General features: G+C 51.7%; 1 protein-coding gene across 2 annotated transcripts; it reads left to right on the forward strand.

The window, feature by feature from the left end:
• Positions 1-3,019: 3,019 nt before the first annotated feature.
• Positions 3,020-20,234, forward strand: TMEM63B (transmembrane protein 63B). Of its 2 annotated transcripts, XM_017740417.1 has the most exons (23): positions 3,020-3,251; positions 3,879-3,958; positions 5,479-5,517; positions 9,105-9,195; positions 9,979-10,016; positions 10,753-10,895; positions 11,166-11,217; positions 11,504-11,612; positions 12,152-12,222; positions 13,020-13,100; positions 13,210-13,333; positions 13,425-13,558; positions 13,704-13,841; positions 14,117-14,270; positions 14,539-14,645; positions 15,406-15,492; positions 16,935-17,000; positions 17,140-17,302; positions 17,462-17,567; positions 17,698-17,865; positions 18,006-18,121; positions 18,347-18,427; positions 19,464-20,234. In XM_017740417.1, the coding sequence occupies exons 1-23, from the start codon at positions 3,066-3,068 to the stop codon at positions 19,626-19,628; spliced, it is 2,499 nt and encodes an 832-aa protein (XP_017595906.1). In that variant the 5' UTR covers positions 3,020-3,065; the 3' UTR covers positions 19,629-20,234. The 2 variants fall into 2 exon arrangements, with proteins under 2 accessions (XP_017595906.1, XP_017595908.1); XM_017740419.1 differs by lacking the exon at positions 5,479-5,517 and having other exon boundaries at positions 3,021-3,251.
• The last annotated feature ends 404 nt before the right edge of the window (positions 20,235-20,638 follow it).

The raw sequence follows: 20,638 nt of genomic DNA on the forward strand, positions 1-20,638 counted from the left end.
CTCCATGGGGAGCCTCTTGTGCTTACCAGCTGGGTGGGAGGTTGCATACCTAAGGATGGTACGGACTGCTTCTGTGCCTCCTGACTCAGCTCATGAAAAGGCAGTGTAAGCCTTGGGCATATGTGACATCTTCTCCATTGCTAGGTGTTCTGGGTGGGTTACTGAAGAGGCTAGGAAGGTTTATATCCAGTCCATCCTGTAGGCTTCAGGGAAAAAATGTATCTCTGGGACCCGTCTCTCTGAAAGGTGTCTTAAATTACCCATAGTCTTGCAGAATTTGTCTTCAACATGTAATGGTTTGTACAAATAATGTTTAGATAGGGTTGTGGGCAATGTGAGCATATGAGCTTCATTTCTTTTAAAAAATATGACTGGAAAAATGGGGCTATAAAACATGCAGGAATGAGGTAAATAGTTTGGTGTCTGCAGAGGAGAATCATAATTCCCTGATCTGTTACAAGTCTTTCAATACTGTGGTGAAATAATAGGTAGCATTTTACAAACTTGTGTAACTTGCTTGGATGTTCAGAAAACCTCTGAAATTTCTCACAGAAGACTGTCTACTGGAGGAGATGTAGAGTTCTGGGTCAGAAATTGGCTGAGGTTCCACAAACAAAGCCAAGGAGTGAACGAGCAATTTTAATGTGACAAGAGCAGAGGGATAAGGTCCTTCACTACTAATGACCCAGAAAAGGTAATGTGCAGCGAGGTCCCTAAAATCTGCCAGTACCATGGAGTCATTCAGATTTGTCAGGAGGAAGCGACTCCAAAGTGACACCATGTGTAGTGAAGTGGTGTGAGAAGATGAGAAGCATGCAGCCAGGTGTATTGGAAGGAATGATTTGCTCTGGGACTTGGCTGGCTTCTAATTTACCTTGGGCAGTGGGATTGCAGGCTGATGGCAGAGATACTTTTCCTCAATACGCAAAGATGCCATCAGAGAAGTAAATTAATGCTCAGCCACGTGAGGAGTAGTATAAGGAGAGATGCTGAGAGCATCAGGGTGCTGTTCTGGCAGTCAAGGTCATTCCCTTACCCAGGATGTTGTATGTGGTTCTGGTCACCTGTTCCATAGGGTCAGAAGAGAGGATATGTTAGGGATGTGAGGGAGAGTGGTTAGAGCTAGAAGACATCTTATGTCCTGGGAAGGAGAGAGCACTTAGTAGTGAGCTTAGTAGATCTAGAAAAAGCAAATGCTTTTCTTCTGCGCCTTTTTTCACTGTACAAGGAGAACTCAAGGCTGTGGTATTACAGCAGGATCGTACTCTTTCTCAAAATCTGGAACTCGTTGCTGCAAGATACTATTTCCAACCTAAAAGCTTACAAGGTTCCCAAAAAGAGAGAGGTGTAACCATTCATGCTCCAAAGTGTGTGATGTTCCTTTGAGTCTCATCCCATCATTTTTCCCATCACTCCCCCAGAGCTTCTGAGTCTTTAGTTAATTCAGCCAGGGTGAACTATCCTATCTTCCCAATTTATTCCCTACTGTGATCTCATGTCTTGGCTTGTTTTGCTCCTGCTTTTCTGCTTCCTTGTTCTGCTCTAGGCAGCCCTGCTCCACCTCTGTACCTGTGAATTATGTCTTAACACGCTGCTTTGTGGCTTTTCCACTTTGGCTGACCCCCTCTCAATGCCTGTACCCAGCTGGGCTTTTGCTTCTCGGGCTGCCCTTTGTCGTCGGTGCTTCAGCTGTTTTGCAGCTGTGCACCCGTTCGAGCTGAGCTGGGAGGGATCACTTTGAAGCAGAGCTCTCTAGGTCACCGCAGCGAATTGTTTTGTGGTCATTATCCAGCTAGCGTTGTGCTGCGATGCTGATAAATCTCTGCAGCCAGGCAGGAGATGGCCAGGATTATACCCGTGAGCTGGAGGTAAGAGCCCTGCACCCCTTCTGCTAATGTCACCAAACAATGAGGGCTTGAAGGGCAGTGATGCTGGCAGCTTTCTCATCCTTTCGGCAAGCGATGGCTCTTTTGCCCAGCCCAGAGGGATGGCATTTCTGGGAAAAAAAAACCCCAGGCATTGCCCAGAAGTGATACTTCTGCATGGTTCATGGTAGTAGTGAAGGATTTGGGGTGGTTTGTGGATGCTGGATAAGAGGAATCAAAAGCCTGAATAGATCTTCCTTTTATCACTGTTTCTTTGGCAACTGATGGGATTTTCTCACCCCTGTTCCGAAAAGTGGTTGTGTTTCTGCTGTCAGTGTGTCCCTCTCTGAGTTACTCAGTTTGCATTTCTCCATTGCTACCATAATCATATCTGTGTTTCTTATGGAGCTGCTCTGCACAGGAGGAGGACCTCCCCATGTCCAAGCAGTGATGCTGCCCTGCATGCCACTGTGGGTCTTGTAACACTTTGGGGAAGGCACTGAAATAAATAAAATATTTGACCAGCTAAATAGTAGAGCCTAAGCCTCCTTTCTACCCTGTGTGGTTGCATCTAAATGGCGTCCAAGTCAGAGGAAGGAAAGAAAACAAGCAGGGGGTGTGACCAGCCCCTGACGGGTGCCCTGGGAGCTGGAGGCTGAGGCCTGCAGTGAAGAGAGGGTGATGATTCAGCCTAATAAAGCTAATGGCTTTATGCAGCCAGGCAGAGGAAATTGTGGGATCATGATGCAGCAACTGTCCTATAGCAGTTGGTTTCTATCATTCAGACGTGACTTCATGCCCCCACCACCCCACCCTTTCACTTTTTCCTGTGCCTAAATGCTTTCCCTGCTGAGGAGGGGGAGCTGAGACACCATGTTCTCAGGGAGAAAAGTAGTCTGTGAGACAGCTGCACCTAAATGGTGTGAGAGTGGGCAAACAAGGAAGGGAGTTCTGGGGCTGCATGGTGGAACCGCAGCTGCTGAAGCATATGGGTTCTTCTAGCACCACTGAACTCAGCAGGCTTCTCAGATGTCCTTGTCCCTGGACACTGGTCCCAGGAAAATCCTGTAGCACAGAGAAGCCTGAGCTGGCAGGCAGGGTTGGCCCCTAACTCCAGCAGGGCTACATTGTCATCGAACTGGCACGTGTCTAACCAGCTCTTTCTCTCCTTTCCCCAGGGAAGACGATGAAGCTGTAGAGATGCTTCCCTACGTCATCGCCACCCTGGGCTCAGTAGGGGCCCCCTGCAAAACTCCCACATGCAACAACAACAACAGCACTACCAAGGACTACTGCTACAGTGCACGCATCCGCAGCACTGTGCTGCAGGGGCTGCCCTTCGGTGGAGTGCCCACCGTCCTAGCCCTTGACTTTATGTGCTTTCTTGTAAGTCTACCTACTGTTGCTTTGCCACCTTCTCCCCTAATTAACCACGAAACAAGGACGGTGATCAGATAATTAGGGTTGAGGGCCCCAGATGCCATCCCTGACTTTGCTGCTGGCTTTCTGGCCCTGATCGTGTCTCCTAGGCACTGTGGGCTTAGCCACTATTGACCTAGCTCCAATACCACCACACTGAGCCTCATGGAAGGGTGTTGCAGCCATAAGGATGGGGTTGATGTTGGATCGGTCCTGCGTCGCAAAACTCCCACTTATGTTGCCAAGTCCCTGCAGCTTTATCCACCCAGTGGCTTCGCATGTTCCTCCTTAGAAGCTGTGGAACCACAAATGACATAGCCATAATTTTGACTTCTAGGAACCTCAGGGCCTTTTGATCCTGTGGGGCTACCTTAGCTATTGTGTGTTGCATCCTGGACCTCTGCCTCCCACAGCTATCCAGATAGTCTGGTTTAACAGTCCTGAGGAACTTGTGCTTTCCTGTGGTCTCACTGTGCTGTTAACTGAGGACCCTGTCCCCTCCTACCTTCCTTGTTCCTGTAGCTCTGCATGCAGAGGACAAGGATAGAGTTGGACAATGCTTTTTCTCACAGCTTCTCTTTTGGTCTCTTTCAGGCACTGTTGTTTGTCTTTTCAATTTTGCGTAAAGTTGCGTGGGACTATGGACGCCTGGCCCTGGTGACTGATGCTGACAGGTAAGAGTGGGAGAGTGGCAGGGGAATAAGATATGAGTAGTGCCCTTCTTTGCTGTGAAGCAGAAGGGATAAATCCTATTTTGTGTGCCTGAGCAGCTGGAGAGGAGAGGCAGATGTGCCAGTTGCATCCCCTGAGCTCCAGGAATAGGAAGAAATCCCCACTTACTGGCTTTTTTGTTACAGCATCCTTCTCCCAACACACGGAGTGGTCCCTGCTGGCTCCATATCACTTATGATCCCTTCAGTGACAGAGATGTGCAGGGGCCCTTACAGAGGAACAGCAGATGGAGGGAGGAGAGGAACAAGAGGTCACAGGAAGGGTGAGGGCTGCCACAGTAAAGGCTTTGTTAAGCCTCTGAAGGTGTCTTTGTGACTCTGCTGGAGGCAGTTCTTGTTAGAGCACTTGACAGTAGTATGCTGCTTTTCCAGGTGTGGTACTGCTGTGCCGACACGAGCTTAGCTCGCATCCCAAGTGCTGATGAATTGGCCTGGGTGTCGATCCTTCCTGCCCAATGCATTTGTGGGCTACAGTGTCTGTCAGCAAAAGCCAGGGCCTGTTGGGGATGGCAGCTCCACAGCAGAGGGAGCACTCCCTGCACAACAGTGGAAAGAGTTGTTTTCTTCCAGCACCAAACTAGGAATTCTGGTTTAAATAAGCGGTCCTGGATAGGGTTAGATAAGCAGCTGTGTCCCTGTGGTTCCTCTGCCAGTATTTTCCTGTTCTGTCTGGGGAAATCAACTGTACAGAGATAGTAGAAGGGAAAAAACAAGAAAGGAGTAATCATAGGAGACCCCAATGGGGAGAGGGCAGCAGGGTTAAGCAGTCTGGATCCAGATGCTGGCAGGAAGCCACAGCTCTGGCCTCCAGGGGGGAGAGAGGGCTGAACTTTCTTGGAGGCAATGCTTGAGCACCTTGGGTGCAAGGGAGTGTGAGCAGTGGCTGTAGGCAGAAAGGCAGAGGGGTGCCAGCTGTTTGGAGAGGGAGAGCTGGTAGGCACAGGGAGAGGGACAGCATGGCTTTGGATCGAGCTGTGGATCAACAGGACTGTAGTTGCAGGGAGGAGCCCATTCTGCTTGGCTCATCCATGGGGTAGGATGAGAGTTTTGAGGGGAGAGGGATGCATGTGTGTTTGTTCCCTGGGTGGGGAGGAGATACTCCCCTTGGAAGGGGAGCTCAGATAGCAGCCAGACAGTCCCAGTAGTCTCTCCTACCTGACCCCGTCACTCAGGAGCTCCCTGCAATGTCCATGGTATGGAGCCCGGTCACATTCCCAGTGAAGCCAGCTTCCCTTGTGGCAGCAAAGCACTCTGCCCCTGGACCAGTGGGTATTCCAGATTGCTGTGATTTGAGGCATTGCTGGGCTCTGGAAGGAAGGTCTTCTCCAGCCTGACCATTGGCAGGTTTCTCTTCTTCAGGATGACGGGGAGCCACGTTGGATGCGTAGTTCCCTGCAAAAGAGGAGAACTCAGCACCTACTCCCGTCATTGTAACCTGTCCCTTTCTGTTTCTGTGCCCCCAGGCGCCGACGCTGGGAGACGGAAAGAGAGGAGCGGGAATAGTATGTTGTTTTTTCAGGGTCTCATTTCTTCTCTCTTGCTCACAACCTCTCTCTCATTTTCTCTTGCAGCTGTCTTGCTTCTGAACTAATAATGTAAATGGCTGGGAGTTGGGCATGAATTTGTGTCTCCCGGTGGATTTGTGTTCTTCTTTCCCTCCCCTTTGTGTCATCCATTACCACAGCTGAATGCACCCTGGTCTTCCCCTAGTAGCCCTTAAATTCTTCTTGAGAGCAGCAGTGCCAGGGAACTCTCAGTCCTGACCTGGGCAGAGGGTATTATACCACATGCCCTGCACTATCTGCTTGTGTCCAGCTATCCTGCCTTATGATGAAAGTAAACAAACCTGGTTGCCTGAGCCCACAGTATGCTCAGGTCACCCAGGTGCAGGGGAAGCTACTTTCCCTGGTCCTTCTTGTGCCAGGTTGCAACAAGAGCCATTCCCTCGCCACTTGCAAGGGTAGGCAGGTGCACAAAGAAGATCTGGCAAGACTACTCTGTCTTTCCTTTTTACCCCATGAGGCTGCTGGGACCAGGTTAACTGTTGGCCTTTGTCCCTTGTCACCTAAACCCACACCCAGCAAGGCAGCACCTTTAATTTTCTCTCTTCCCCTTTTGCCCCAGTGCTGCTGAAAGCGTCCTTCGTCACCTTGGCCTGGTGTTGCCGATTAAGACCTGCCATGGGCTGTCCTCCCTGTTCTTACCTCCTTCTTGCCTCTTTTTTGCGTGAGAAAAGACCATCGCCCATGCCTTGCCGACTGTTTGGGTGGTATATGCTGCAGAGGGGTCGATCAGCTGGCAGTGCACAGCCTGCCATGGTTGTTCCAGCCACACTGATTTGTGTCTGAGGCCAGGGCAGCAAGCTGCAGCCTCCTTTTCCCACTTGCAAGGCCTTACCACTTGCAAAGCAGGGGCCTGCTACTGCCTTGTGGGGGTACAAGAATGTGCCTGTTTTTGCAGCTGATCCTTGCCCTCAGGAGCAGAGCAGTTGAAGTTGTGAAAACAGAACCAATGGTAGCTGTGGTACATGGCACAGAGGGGACCTCTTGCTCGTGCTTGAGTGCTTCACTAGCGGTTGGCCCTGCTTCAGGTGTGTGTGGCAACTTTTCACTGCTAACATCCTGTGGAGGGGAGTGAGGCAAAGGTAGTAGAGCCATCATGCTCTGAGGATCTTTAAGGGGAGCCACTTCATTTATCCTCACAAGTGCTAATCTCTCTCCAAGGGGCCACTTCTTCCTGCTCCTGTTTTTCATTTGAGCATGCTGGAGCTGTCTGCTCCACACACACCACAAATACCACCCCCAAAGCTACTGCATGTCCTGTGACAGTGTTAGCAGCCAGAAGCCTCCAAAAACCTGTGGAACTCAGTGAGGAAGTCTCATTCTGTCTGTGTTCCTTCAAGGCTAATGGCACATTCCCATCCCAGCTATTCTTTCCTGGGGGGTGCAGTGACAGGTAGTGGGTTAGGAACACGTATATGAAACCTGGTGCTCCCAGCCCCTGAATGTACAACATTGTTCTTTGTGGGAGAGGGCATCTTCCTCTGATGTGTTCCCTTTCTGTGAGAACCAGCAAGTGCCCTTGTCCTGCTACTTGTCAGAGCTTGCAGTAGCCATCAAGTCTCTATTGGCAGCTCAGTCTGCACTGGGAGGTCATAGCAACCCACTTGCACCTGTATGAGGGAAGTGATCACAGAGCCCTGTGGGCATTGCCACCCATGCAGCCACTTCCAGCTTCCCACCACAGCAAGTCCCTTCCACAGCATGCCTGGCCTGCCCTCTTGGAGCCTGTGATTCCCTTGGTCTGAGGCTAGCTGTGCCTCAGACCTCATCCTTCTCCTTCCCTGGCAGGGCCTCCACCAAACCTGCATCATGCAGGGTCCCACCTTAATCTTGTGATTTGGGGCACTCTTGCTTTCACCTACTTGCACTATCAATGCTTTGCTTTAAAAAGTCTCCATCCAGTTTGAAGGTGCTGTTGGAGCTCTCTCTTCAGCTTTCCATCTTTGGCGAGGTTTTACATCCTCTGTCTTCTCAACACTTCAGGTCATCCTGATTATTGTCATTGCATCCCCCTGCACAGAGCTGAGTTATCCTGGTCATCTCATAACATGACACTCCTCTCAGCTGTGCCCTCCAATGCTGCTTCTGTTTTGCCCTCTATTTTTTCAGTACCAAGAAGCCAAAAGCTCATGGTGTCATCATGTTGGGCTCTCCTCAGGGCAGAAATTTCTTCTCAGCAGAAATTCACCCTCTCTCCCTGTGCCCAGCTGCAAGGCCTCTGTGGTTATAAAGAGCTGAAGGTCTGAGAGCTGGGTCCAAGCTGTCTCTGTCCCTTCAGCAGAGCAGAGTGTTGGGCTGCACAGTGGCAAGGCTGCACACCACTGTCTAATCTGCCCTGCTGTAGTCCCCTGACCTTCAGGTAATCTCCTTTCCCCTGTCTCTCTTACTTTGTGCTAGGAACTGAGGACTCAGCAGGTACTACTCTGCTCTGAGAGAGGCCATGTGTCTCATCCACTTCCTTTCAGAATGTTCATGAGGATGTCTGCTTGTTCTCCTTCCCACAGTGTCATCTACCTCCTCTCTAGCACTCGTCTCTCAGCAGCTGTTTCTCTGTGTTCTTGCCCATCTTTCCCTCCTTGAGCCTGTGGTGCCTACAGGGAGACCATATTTTCATTTGGTATTTTCCCTTTGTTTCTAGCCTTCAGATCAGTCATACTTCTCTTGCACCTCCGCGATCCCAGCCTGCTGTTGTCATCTTGCAAGTGCTATTTAATTTAGGTCTCTGGACCATTTTCTTGCCTCCTTTTCCAGCTGCCCTCTGCCTCTATTTGTAGTGGGGGCTATTGTCAGCCTTGGATGCTTCTGCTGCAGGTTCTTCATCTAGGTCCCTGCCTCTGGCTGGAGTAAAGTGGTCTGTGATATTCACCCCTTTTGCTTTCCTGTTCTTTAGCATGGAGCATTCACTTCTAGCTGTCTGCCCTGCTCCTGCTCAAGGGATTTCCAGGCTGGAGGCTCAGCTGAGGCTGGGAAGCAGGTTGCACTAAGCCTGGCTCCAGGCAGCTGCATTCTTCTTCCTGCACTGAAGCACTAAGGGTGGGGAGGACTGGTGTAGCAGGATGCAGCCTACCAGACTCCTTTCTTCCTCTTCCTGAAGATGAGTGAGGTCCTCCAGGACAGGAGCTGCTCCCAGTGCCTCTCCAGCCATGTCAGAGCCAGAGGAACTGTGACAGCCTCCAGCTCTTGCTTCCTTTCTGCTGTCTAAATCCTGTGCTAAACAGACCTCACCTCTCCTCTGTGGCAGCCTCTGCCAGCCTCTCCTTGCAGGGACTGCCACATAGTATGGGTGCCTTTCAGAAGGTGTCAAACGAGTAGCATCCATGGGCTAAGCGCATGGGTTTTGCCAGGCTCAGCATGCCATCTGAGGAGGGTTCTCTCTTTACTGCTACCTCTGATCTTAGCTCTCTCCATCTCACCTGGTGCAAACTGACCTGAATTAACCTCTCGTCTCCTGGGTGCTCTTGGTTCCTGGCCAGGCTGCCTCTTCGCATCTTCTAACTTTCTCCCTCACCTCCCACTTGTCATTTTAGCGTAGCCTCCGCCCTGCATTCTGACAACCATGACCGCTACGAGCGCCTCACCTCCGTCTCCAGCTCTGTGGACTTCGACCAGAGGGACAACGTGAGTAGCCAAAGAGTCAAACGCTTTGCCTTTGAGGGGCCAGGAACCCACAGCTTGGCTGAACCAAGGGCTCTTCACAAGAAACACTTTGGCCTGTTCCCAGCCCTTAAGTCCCACATCTTGCAGTGTGTGAGTGCAGTAGTAGAGCTCAAGGAGCTATGCAGCTCTTAGACATGTGCTTAAATAAATAGGCTCTACATCACTGTGGCTTAACAGACATCTGTCCAGCCTATAATCTCAGCGTTACAAACAATACTTATGTGCCAGCTCTTCCTCACACTGTGGTCTACCTCTAATGGTTTTTTCCTCGCTGAAGGGGAGGATAATCGGTGTGATGGATGGAGGGTGAAGCTCCCCTAGGTGTCCTTTGAGGAGCACTGCCTTGGCCCAGCCTACCTTCCCAGTCCCTACAGAGCTTCTCTTGTCCAGCATGATGGCTGAAGTACCTGCATGCTGAATTTTCTGGGTCTACCTAGGCTTTGGAAAGCTTCCATATTAGCCAGGAGCCCATGGGTTGCCTGGAAGCTTGAGCTGCCAGTTGGTAGGGGACAGCCACACAGCAGAGTCCAACCTGTGTTGTGCTCCATGGAGTAGCACTGTCACTTCCTTTACCTTGGCCCATCTGTGGCTCTGCACATCTGCGTGCTTGTGGTCTGCCTTTCCCCTGAGCCAAGTATGTGGAGGTGCAAAGACACCAGCCTGGTCCCTGGAACCTTTGAAGGAAGGAGCTGGGATAAAGGAACACGGAGTGATGTGAAACCGTCCTGTTTTCTTTTTGCACAGGGCTTCTGCTCCTGGCTGACAGCCATCTTCAGGATAAAGTAAGTGTCCCAGGACCTGCATAGGGGTCCCACATGAGGAAGGAGGGGCAGTGCAGGGTTGTTGGGATGCCTGGTACAGTACAGCTGCATGAAATCTCTGCCCTTGCTGCAGCCCCCTCTCTGAAGAGCAAAGACGGGACTACATGAGGAGTCCTAAAGTCAAAATAAGGTCACACAGTGAGTCTGTAACAGAGGAGAGAACCCAGGCCCATGGCTGCCCCACCTCAGTCCCATTTCAGAAACACTGTCCACTGCTCTGCAAATATACTCATCTCCCTGGCACTCTTGCTAGGGGCACTGCTGTCTGAGGAATGGCTATGAGAAGGGGGCTGGAGAATGCAAGGAGATGCCCTCAGCTTAATGATGCACAGAAGTAGTCTCCCAAGCACTTCTATTCAGAATGCTGTGGGATAGCATCAGCACCTGTATCTTAGCAGAGCAGTCAAGGCCCACCTGAAGGGTATAAGGTGTGTTCTGTTGCCTCTCCTGGGTGACAGAGGGCAGGGCCATGGGGGAGCAGGGCTGGGTAACCATTGCACGCACAGGCAGGTTTGTGCCCAGGCTGCTTCAAGGCTGAGTGCTGGGCTCCCAAACCCAGCGTCTGGCTACAGCTTTGTAGGGCAGAACCAGGGGTACTGTGTGTGCTCAGATCAGGAGGGCAGCTGTGACCCTGTACTTTTTCCCAGCACTTGAGGAAATGTAGAAAATTGCCTGACAGCCTTTCTCTCCCTGGCAGGGATGATGAGATCCGGGACAAATGCGGGGGTGATGCAGTGCACTACCTGTCCTTCCAGAGGCACATCATTGGGCTGCTGGTGGTCGTGGGTGTGCTTTCCGTGGGCATCGTGTTACCTGTGAACTTCTCAGGGGACCTGCTAGGTGAGAACAAGGAGCCTTTGGCTGGGCTGGGGCATCTGCTTTCAACACCATGTACCAGACCACTGGGTTGCAGTGGAGGGCAGGACAGGACTAACAGAGACAAACCCTAACTATTGTCTCGCTTTGAGAGTAGTGCATCCACAGGGTCATCCTGTGTGGCTTGGGTTTTTAGGTATTCTGCAGGTGATACTCTTGTTGTAGCTCACTCTAGTGGTGCTCTGTCCCACTCAGCATTACTGAACATGCTTGTGTCTGCCTCTTTCTCCCTAGAAAACAATGCCTACAGCTTTGGGAGGACAACTATCGCTAACCTGAAGTCTGGGTATGTGTGGGCAGGGGTGGGATGGATAATTGAGGCCCTCAAGGGGTGTTTTATAAATGTTCACTTGCTGCAGAGCCTCATCTCCTTGAAGGTTGTATTTCTGCCCTTGCTGTGAAGCTACTGTCCCTGCTCCAATTTCCAGGCTGAGCTCCTGGAATTTGGTTGTAGGGCATCTGTGTGCTATGCTGATTACACTCATGGCCCCAGTGCCTTCAGGGCCTGACCAGCCTCACACAGACTTGTAGTGGCAACCTTGCATTGACCTTTGTGGTCTCCCTTGTGACAGGAACAACCTGCTGTGGCTGCACACCACCTTTGCTTTCCTGTACCTGCTGCTGACAGTGTACAGCATGCGCCGGCACACTTCCAAGATGCGCTACAAAGAGGATGACTTGGTGAGCAGGATCTGACCACTCTCCCAGGCACATTTTCCCATGCCCTGTGGTCAAGTCAGGTAGCCTTGGAGAAAATTCTAAGCACCTCAATTTCCACAGCAATTTTGGGCTGTTGTGTTTTGGCTGTTTTTATTCTGCCTGGCCAAAGGCAGATCACCTTCAGAGCAGCAGTTGTGACTGCTTGTGGGGAAACAGGAGAGGACTGCACTGGGTAAACATGTGGAAGGACCCCATTCTTCCTTAGGGATTGTTCCAGCTGCTTTTGCCTTCTTCATTTCTAAAGGGTAGCCCTGTTTCTGTTCAGGCACCTGCAGTGTATATCCCTAGCCTGTCAATCTGCAGCGCACCCGGGTGCAGGATCACAACACCTAGCGCAAGCACAGGAGAGGGGGAGCCCTGGTAGCTAGAAGTGATGGGGCCACCGTTCTTCATCACTGATGCAGGTCTTGGGAGGGGGACTTGCTGCAAGCTGCAACCTCTCTTCTGGTCTCTTACACCATCCACACCTGCCTGTCCTCTCCTTTCTCTCTTCCTTCCAGGTTAAGCGAACTCTATTCATCAATGGGATCTCAAAATATGCTGAGCCAGAGAAGATCAAGAAGCATTTTGAGTAAGTCTCACTGTGTCCCTAAAGAATGCTCTGCAACAGGGGTGTTTTTATTAGGGTAGTACTAGTGTTACCTGGAATGGCAATAATGCATTGAGAGCAGAGAGCTAGGCAAAATCAGTGAATACCTTTATTTTGGGCCTCTCACTGTTACTTTTATGCTTTTTATCTGAATTTGAAGTATCCTTTGTTTTGTGCCTTGGTATATGCCCAGCTATTTCTTGCAGAGCCATAGGGGTCAGTGTGGTAAGCAACGGACAGGGCATGTCTTGAGATGTAGTTAAGTTCGCAGATGAGATACAGGCAGGAGGTGCTCAAGCAGTGACTGTGGGATGTTGTGCTGCTGCCCTGATCACAGTCCTTGTAGAAAGTATATCTCTTTAACAAGAAAATTAAGTTTCTCTTCTGTCAGAATCTCACTGTCAGGACCATGTTTAGAAGCACCACAGGTAGAAAAGAAATGCTTTGTACCCTTTGGGAACTCTTCTGCCTCCTTCTGACCACAAGTCTTGAAGACAGAGAGGGAGTGTGGGGTCAGAGAGGCTCCTTGCTGCTAGAGGGCAAAAGTCCAGAAAGGCTTCTTGTGCAAAAGCCTAAAGGATGTAGCATTTGCCCTGTATTTTGCGTCCTCTACAAGGGATAGAGCCTGCAGGCTCCCCTGCAAACTCTTGGTATGCATCGCTGTACTCAGCCCAGGACACTCTTCTCAGGGCCAGAGAGAAGTCCTGAACACTTGGAGTTTGCTCGAGGGGTACAGCCTTTGGTGCCAGTTGTGATGAACTGATGCATCTCATCCACAGGGAGGCCTATGCCAACTGCACTGTCCTGGAGGCCCGTCCCTGCTATGATGTTGCCCGGCTGATGTTCCTCGATGCAGAGAGGTAACCTCTATTTTGGGAGAAAAGGCAGAGTGGGCTGATGTTGCTGGTGCCCCCCTCAAGTCACCCTCTTTCTTTCCTTTCTTCCTTCTCTTCCGCTCTCATGTTTCAGGAAGAAAGCTGAGCGTGGGCGAGTCTACTTCACCAACCTGCAGAGCAAGGACAACACCCCATCCATGATCAACCCCAAGCCCTGTGGCCACCTGTGCTGCTGTGTCATCAGGGGCTGTGAGGAGGTAGGGAAGAGCTGGAGGTGTTGGGCAGCAGAGTGTCCTGTGGCTTGGGTCCCCAGATCATCTCTCCTCTGACCTCTGTCCTCCTGCTCAGGTGGAGGCCATTGAGTATTATACCAAGCTGGAGGAGAAGCTCAAAGATGACTACAAGCGAGAGAAGGAGAAGGTTAATGAAAAGCCTCTGGGGATGGCCTTTGTCACCTTCCACAATGAGACCATCACAGCCATGTGAGTGTAAATGGTCCTGTCCTCCCCAAGAAGGTGATTTGTCCCAGCCCTTGCCTTAAATCAGAAGAATGGCAGCACTAAGGCATCCTCTTGGCTTGTGCCTGCCAGCCTTTTGTGTCAGCATGTCCCTCTTTCTCTTGTCCAGAATCCTCAAAGATTTCAATGCTTGTAAGTGCCAGGGCTGTGCGTGCCATGGGGAGCCCAGAGCCTCCTCCTGCAGTGAGTCCCTCCATGTCCCCAACTGGACTGTCAGTTATGCTCCTGACCCACAGAACATCTACTGGTGAGCAGCTCTGTAGGGCTCAGTGGCCCTGCCAGTGGGAAAGGGGTGCAGCCTCCCTTTCTCCCTCTCCATCTGCTCCTCTGGTAACTGAGTGAGTTGTTCTTGCTGAAGCCCAGCCTGGCTGAGCTAGAGGTCTGATCTGACTGGGAGGGGGAAAGCCTTGGGCTGGCACCCCAAGTGCTGTTCACCAGGCTGGGCTGTGGTGTGCATGTGAAGCCCTACACCTGGTATTCTACCCTGTGCAGCCATCCTGATGCTCTCTTTCTCCCTCCCAGGGAACACCTCTCCATCCGGGGCTTTATATGGTGGATCCGCTGCCTTGTGATCAATGTGGTCCTCTTCATCCTCCTCTTCTTTCTCACCACCCCTGCTATCATCATCACCACTATGGACAAGTTCAATGTCACCAAGCCCGTGGAGTACCTCAATGTAAGGACTTTGGAGACAGGTGCAGGGTGGGTAACACAGGAACCACCCCAAGGCACAACATCCCCTGCAAGGCTGGGGATAGGGAGAGAGATTGTCCTTGATCCCCAGGTCTGGTCAGCCTGACAATGAGGGAGGTGCTGAACCTGGACAGGGTGCGGTGGTAGTCGCAGTGCTGGGGATTTGGCATCAGCAAAGGCAACTGTACCTGTTGCTGACACAAGAGCTGCTGCACCATGTAACATGTGATTTCTTCTCTGCCTTATTGCAGAACCCAATCATCACCCAGTTCTTCCCCACCCTGCTGCTGTGGTGCTTCTCTGCTCTTCTGCCCACCATTGTATACTACTCTGCCTTCTTTGAAGCACACTGGACCAGGTAAGGACAGCCAACACCTGTTCTTACCTTCTCAGTGAGCTGACTGGCTGCTAGACACTTCTCACTGACATAAAGCTATGGGCTGGATCCTACTGCTTGAACCTCTGTCTTCCACTCCAAGCATGCACCTCTCGGGCACCTGGGGACTGCTGTGGACAGCTGTTCTGCCAGTCTTTAGCTGCTGTTGTGCAGCATGGTTGTCTGAGCAGAGCTTCACATAGGTCTACAAGAAGAAGAAAGCTTGGGAAGAGTTAGGGCTGGTCACTATGTGAAATGCTAGTAGTGAGGGAAGTCCTGGCTCAGGTGAGCAGGCAGGGGTGGTGTGCCTGTACCATGTGTAAGATGTAGCTGTTCCAAGGGAAAATCGTTTTAGCTGCTCTGGCTTCTGGCCACAGGGAAAGCATTTGAAGTCCAGAGAACTAGAAGTGTGCTGCTTGTGAGGCACATTCTCCACAGGACATGCAATGTAAACTTTGTTTTGTGGTCTATGTTGCAGAGACTGGTGGGGAGGGCGTCGCCAGCTCCTGGGATTGCAGGTCAAGGAAGGTGATTGCAGAGCCTGTGAGACAAGGGGGAAGGAGGCTCGATAACAGATTTCAAATATGCTGGAGGGAGAGGGGACGTATTCATGTACTAGTAACAGACAGGGTGGGATTTAGGTTAGGTATTGGGAAGTGCTTACTGATGAAAAAGCCATGGGAGCACAGCTTGTGTGGCTGGTGGGGTGACAGTGAAAGGTTAACAGCCTCTCTGCCCTCAGGTCTGGAGAGAATAGGACAACCATGCACAAGTGTTACACCTTCCTCATCTTCATGGTCTTGCTGCTGCCGTCGCTGGGCCTGAGCAGGTAGGGGTTGTGGCAAAGGAAGGCAAGTAGAGATGTGGAGCACAGGGAGGGTTGAGGTGCACTCCTGATTGTTCTCTTATTTATACAACATCTTTCCCTCACTGCACTGATGGCCTGGCCACCATCTCCTTGGGAGACCGGTGTTTTAATTTTGGTTGAGGGAGAGCAGGCTAGACCATACGTGACTGGGTCTCTAGGACTTCATTGACTCAATCTGCAGACACATTGACATGTGCCATGGTGTTACAAATAATGCAGCAAAAGTCGGCCTGGTAGATGAGTACGTGTGAAAAGTCTGCTCGAGGTCTGCTGATGAAGGAGGCATTCTCCACTTCTGTGCTCAGTGTGCAATCCAAATTTTACACAAAACTAGTGAATTCCCCCTTTAAGCCAGTACTTGAGTAGGTTGCCCTGCTCAGCTGGGTGGGAGAGTGTGGGTACAGCAGTGCTCATCTGTTTGGGTGTATGCCTCAAATCTTCCTGCAGAGTTTATAGAATTGCCCTGTGGGAAACACTGATGCATCACCTGCCAGCCATTGGTGTGGTCTCTAGTGCTGAACAGGGGCCAAGGGAACTGTGTGAGGAAGAAAAAACTAGGGAGTGATTGTGGGACAGGGAACTCTTAACTGTGCTAGTTCATTCGTTACACATTGTGGGATCAGGGATCTTTAAGATCTTTAAGACCCTTCCAACCCAAGCCATTCTAGGATATTATTGTCTACAGCCCATCTAAATTCCATATTTGAGATACAACCCCTCAGTGGTGCTGTCAGGCAGTTCCTGAGACTAGACAAACCCTCTGATAGTGGCAGAACAATAGTCCCTCATCCCACTGGCTATGTGTTTGCAACACAGATTTAAAAAGCCTTGTTGCATGTAAACTTGCATCTTGGGCAGGTGAATGCTGTCAGAAGGTTTGCATTTTGACCATAAAGTGCTTCCTTCTGAGGAGTCAATCCCCCTGCTGTTGCCTGTGGAGCTCTGTACTCCACTACTTCCAGAGGATTGGATGGTTTCATATCAAAAAATCAGAATTGAGGATAAATGGGATTTGTTTCTCCTAAGAGATTTTTTAAAAGTCTTGTTGGAGGGTACCTCGTACCTAACCAGTTTCTTCTGTAAAGTCAGTCACCTGTTCCTTACATGGATGTTGCGCCCAAACAGAGGAGAGAGGAAAAATATTGATAGGATCAGGGTAAAGGGATAAGAACACACATGAGTGGGAAGCTTTACATCCCTTTTTGAGTGTTGCACTGTTTTGTTCTATTTTTTTCCAGTGTCCAGTTTACATAATGGCTGGTGACGCTCAAACAGGGAACAAAACAGTCTATGGTCAGAGCTTTGGATTCTTCTAGAGCAGCTTCTACATATTTGCCATGTGCATTTCTGTCTGTCGCTGCTTCTGATGGTTCATCTTTTCTTCTTGCCTTCTTCCCCCACAGCTTGGATGTATTTTTCCGCTGGTTGTTTGACAAAAAATTCCTTGCTGAGGCTGCTGTGCGATTTGAGTAAGTGGAGTTGAGCAGAAAGACTTTGTTTACAGTGGGAGGTGGTTCTTGTTGGCATCAAAAGGTACTGGGGGCTCCCAAATGCTGCCCTGCAAGGAGGGAGCACCTCTTGTATCCTGCTCTTGCTGCATCTTCCCAGGTGTGTGTTCCTGCCAGACAATGGGGCTTTCTTCGTCAACTACGTCATCGCCTCTGCCTTCATCGGGAATGCCATGGACCTGCTGCGCATCCCTGGTTTGCTCATGTACATGATACGCCTCTGCCTGGCCCGCTCGGCGGCCGAGCGGAGGAACGTCAAACGAGTATGTAGCGGGACTGAGGGGATGGGTTGTGGCCTGCACCCAGGGAGGGGAGTGCTGCAGTGGGGCTCACCCAGTGCTGTGTGTAGAGCTGGGTGTGTTGCACATGCCCACTCAGCTGTCAGGGTCCTCCTGCTGATGGGTCTCCATTCCCTCCTGCAGCACCAGGCCTACGAGTTCCAGTTTGGGGCTGCTTACGCCTGGATGATGTGTGTCTTCACTGTAGTCATGACATACAGCATCACCTGCCCCATCATCGTCCCTTTTGGTAAGCGATACCCCTCCTCCTCCCTGTGTCAGAGATGGAGGGGAGGCAAGAAGGCTGATGTGGGGGAGATGTTCCCTCTCAGCCTTGGAAAGCAGCTGATGCCCCACTCATCTTCTTCCCCTTCTCCCAGGGCTCATGTACATGCTGCTTAAGCACCTGGTGGACCGATACAACCTGTATTATGCTTACTTGCCTGCCAAGCTGGACAAGAAGATCCATTCAGGGGCTGTGAATCAGGTAGTGGCAGCCCCCATCCTCTGCCTCTTCTGGCTTCTCTTCTTCTCCACCGTGCGCACAGGTGAGCACTGGGCTGGGATGCCAGCCCTTAGCCTACTACTGAGCCACTTCCCTGGCCAGGCTCTGATCCTGGCAGCCTCTAGCCATGGAGCACGGTCACAATCCTTTTGACACCACCACTTTGGTTTTCCTTTGCCCCAGGATTCCTGGCCCCCACTTCCATGTTCACCTTTGTGGTCCTCGTGATCACCATTGTGATCTGCCTGTGTCACGTCTGCTTTGGGCACTTCAAATACCTCAGCGCTCACAACTACAAGGTGAGGCGGAATGGTGGGTGCAGGACCCTTCTCCTTGGTAGCACAGCTCAACCACAAAGCAGCAGGGGCTCTGGGGGGTCCCAGCCTGCTGTTCAGCAGAGCCTGTCAACCCTGGCTTCACAGAAGGGATAGTCCCAAGGCTGTCCCTGCTGCCTGTATGCTGCTCCTGAGGTGGGACAGCAAGTGTGTTGCCGTGGCAGTCTCAATTTCTCCTTTTCTCTCCAGATTGACCACACAGAAGTGGATGCCATGGACAACAGGCAGAATGGGAGACCTGCCACCAATCTGCCGGCTCCCAAATCAGCTGTGAGTCACTGTCCCCATCTCTGTGCCCTGGCACACTCCTTACCTGAGTTTGGAAAGGGGGAGGTAACTCCCTGTCTGAGTACCTCACTCCTCACTTCTCATTTTTCTGAGTCAGCACCTGGATCCTCCCAGTGAGGGTGGGAGGCAACTGTTGGGCACTGTGCCACTCACCTGCTCTGGGTGATGAATTGTAACCCCCACACACACACCTCTTTCCCACTGCTCCTCAGATGCTGTGCATTTACTTTCCACCTCTCTTTCGGCTGGGACAGTGAATCCAGCCGGGTCAGTCTCCCTTCTCATTCTGCATCTTTGCACGCTTGCACGCCAGCAGAGGCTGTCACCCACCAGGCTTGTCGTAGCACCAACACAAAGGGGTCTCTGTGGACACTTGAAGGCCATGGAAGTGCTTTCGGGACTCTTCTCTCCCCTTTCCAACATTCTGAGACCACAGAGTCGGTTTTGTGAACTTCACCTTGGCTCACTGGCTCACTCCAACTGCTTCCTTCCACACGGTTTTTGTAGTGGGGGTCTACATAGGGCTGCAGAGATGGGGTAAAGCAGAGCCTCCTGCTTCCTCAGGAGAGCAGGGCTGGGATGTGCACATCTAATCTAGTCCTTCCTAGTCTCCAGACACCCAAGGGCAGCAACATTTTGCCAAAAGGAGAATCCCTGTAAGAGGCAGGCATAGCCTTAGAGGACACATCTACTAGGAAAAAAGGCACTGCAGTCCTCCAGTTCACGTGGGCTCCAAAGAGCCTGAGAAGCCACATTCTTTCCCAGCCCAGGCACCCTGTTGCAGAATGCTGGGGTTTGAAACACATCGAGTGTTTCAGGGCCAAGCCCCACTCTTACCCCTCTCCTGGTACATTCCATGGGGTCTGGACCCTTCCTTGCCCTCCCAGCATATCCCCACGCTCAGCCTCATGCATGGTGCTTAGTGTGTTGTGCTCTGCTTCCTGGAGAAGTTCCCTAGACTCACATGTGTTTCTGCTCTCTCCCCACCCCTTGGCTGCCCCATGCCTGGCCCTGACAGAAGTACATCGCCCAAGTGCTGCAGGACTCCTCGCCGGAGGGCGAAGCAACAGAGTCGGAGGAGCAGGGATCGCAGGATGAGGAGCTCATCAATGCAGATGGCATGAATGACACAGATTTCCAGTCGTGTGAGGACAGCCTGATAGAGAATGAGATCCACCAGTAGGGACCTCGAAGGGCGGGAGGGGAAGGAGGCCCAGGAGCAGGGCAGGCTGTGCGCACGGAGACCTGGGAAGAGGCACCCGAGGGTGCTGGCTACTGCCCTCCCCCTCCCGCCCCCAGGGCCGCTGCCTTCAGTGAGGGCAGGGGCCCTGCTGCAAGCTCTCCATCTCCCTGCCCCTCCACCCCTGCGCCAGCCCGGCTGCTCGGCAGGCATGCTCTTTACTAGCTACCTTCTTCAACCCATCCCTGGACCCCAGAACCCCAGAGGCTGGGGAGGCGGGGGGACCGTAACCTCCGTGGTGCTGCCCTGGACCTGCAGGGAGGAGGAGAGCTGGGTGCTTTGTGGGAAGGGGCATAAGGGGAACATTTGGGGTCTTCTGAGCAGGCAACTTTATCCCCTGTCCTCCTGGTGAGAAACACTAATAATTTATTAGATTTACAGGAAGATGATAAATGAAAAACTTCGGTCAGTCTGTTGGAAACCCCACCCAGGGTGGGGTTGGTTTTTGTTGCACCTTCTCCCTGTGCCTGCGTGTGCCCTTTCTCAACCGCTTTCAGCATCCAGTTGGTGCAGCATCCCAGGAGCTGGTCCAGGCCCAGGGGTGGTGACAGGCTTGCTAAAATAATTTATTAGATTTACAGGAAGATGATAAATGAAAAACTTCGGTCAGTCTGTTGGAAACCCCACCCAGGGTGGGGTTGGTTTTTGTTGCACCTTCTCCCTGTGCCTGCGTGTGCCCTTTCTCAACCGCTTTCAGCATCCAGTTGGTGCAGCATCCCAGGAGCTGGTCCAGGCCCAGGGGTGGTGACAGGCTTCCCCCTCACCACAGGGGTGGTGACGGTGACAGCCTGGCTTCGTGGTCAAGGGTGGCATCATGCCGGGGAAGGGGCACTGAGCTAGACAGGCCCTCGCAGAGTGAGGGGTGCTGAGGGCATTTCATGTGGGCAGGAGGAGGCACAGGCAGCCTCTCCCCCAGGGTCCTGTTCCCTCCTCCCCCAGGGGCACAGGCAGGG

Source organism: Corvus brachyrhynchos, unplaced genomic scaffold (assembly GCF_000691975.1).
Source record: "Corvus brachyrhynchos isolate BGI_N302 unplaced genomic scaffold, ASM69197v1 scaffold31, whole genome shotgun sequence".
Classification (NCBI taxonomy): domain Eukaryota; kingdom Metazoa; phylum Chordata; class Aves; order Passeriformes; family Corvidae; genus Corvus; species Corvus brachyrhynchos.

Coding starts and splice junctions, on each gene's coding strand:
- TMEM63B (XM_017740417.1), top strand. CDS start 3,066: ATGCTTCCCTACGTCATCGCCACCCTGGGCTCAGTAGGGGCCCCCTGC. Junction 14,271..14,538: donor AGCCCGTGGAGTACCTCAAT/GTAAGGACTTTG, acceptor GCCTTATTGCAG/AACCCAATCATCACCCAGTT. Junction 18,428..19,463: donor TGCCGGCTCCCAAATCAGCT/GTGAGTCACTGT, acceptor TGGCCCTGACAG/AAGTACATCGCCCAAGTGCT.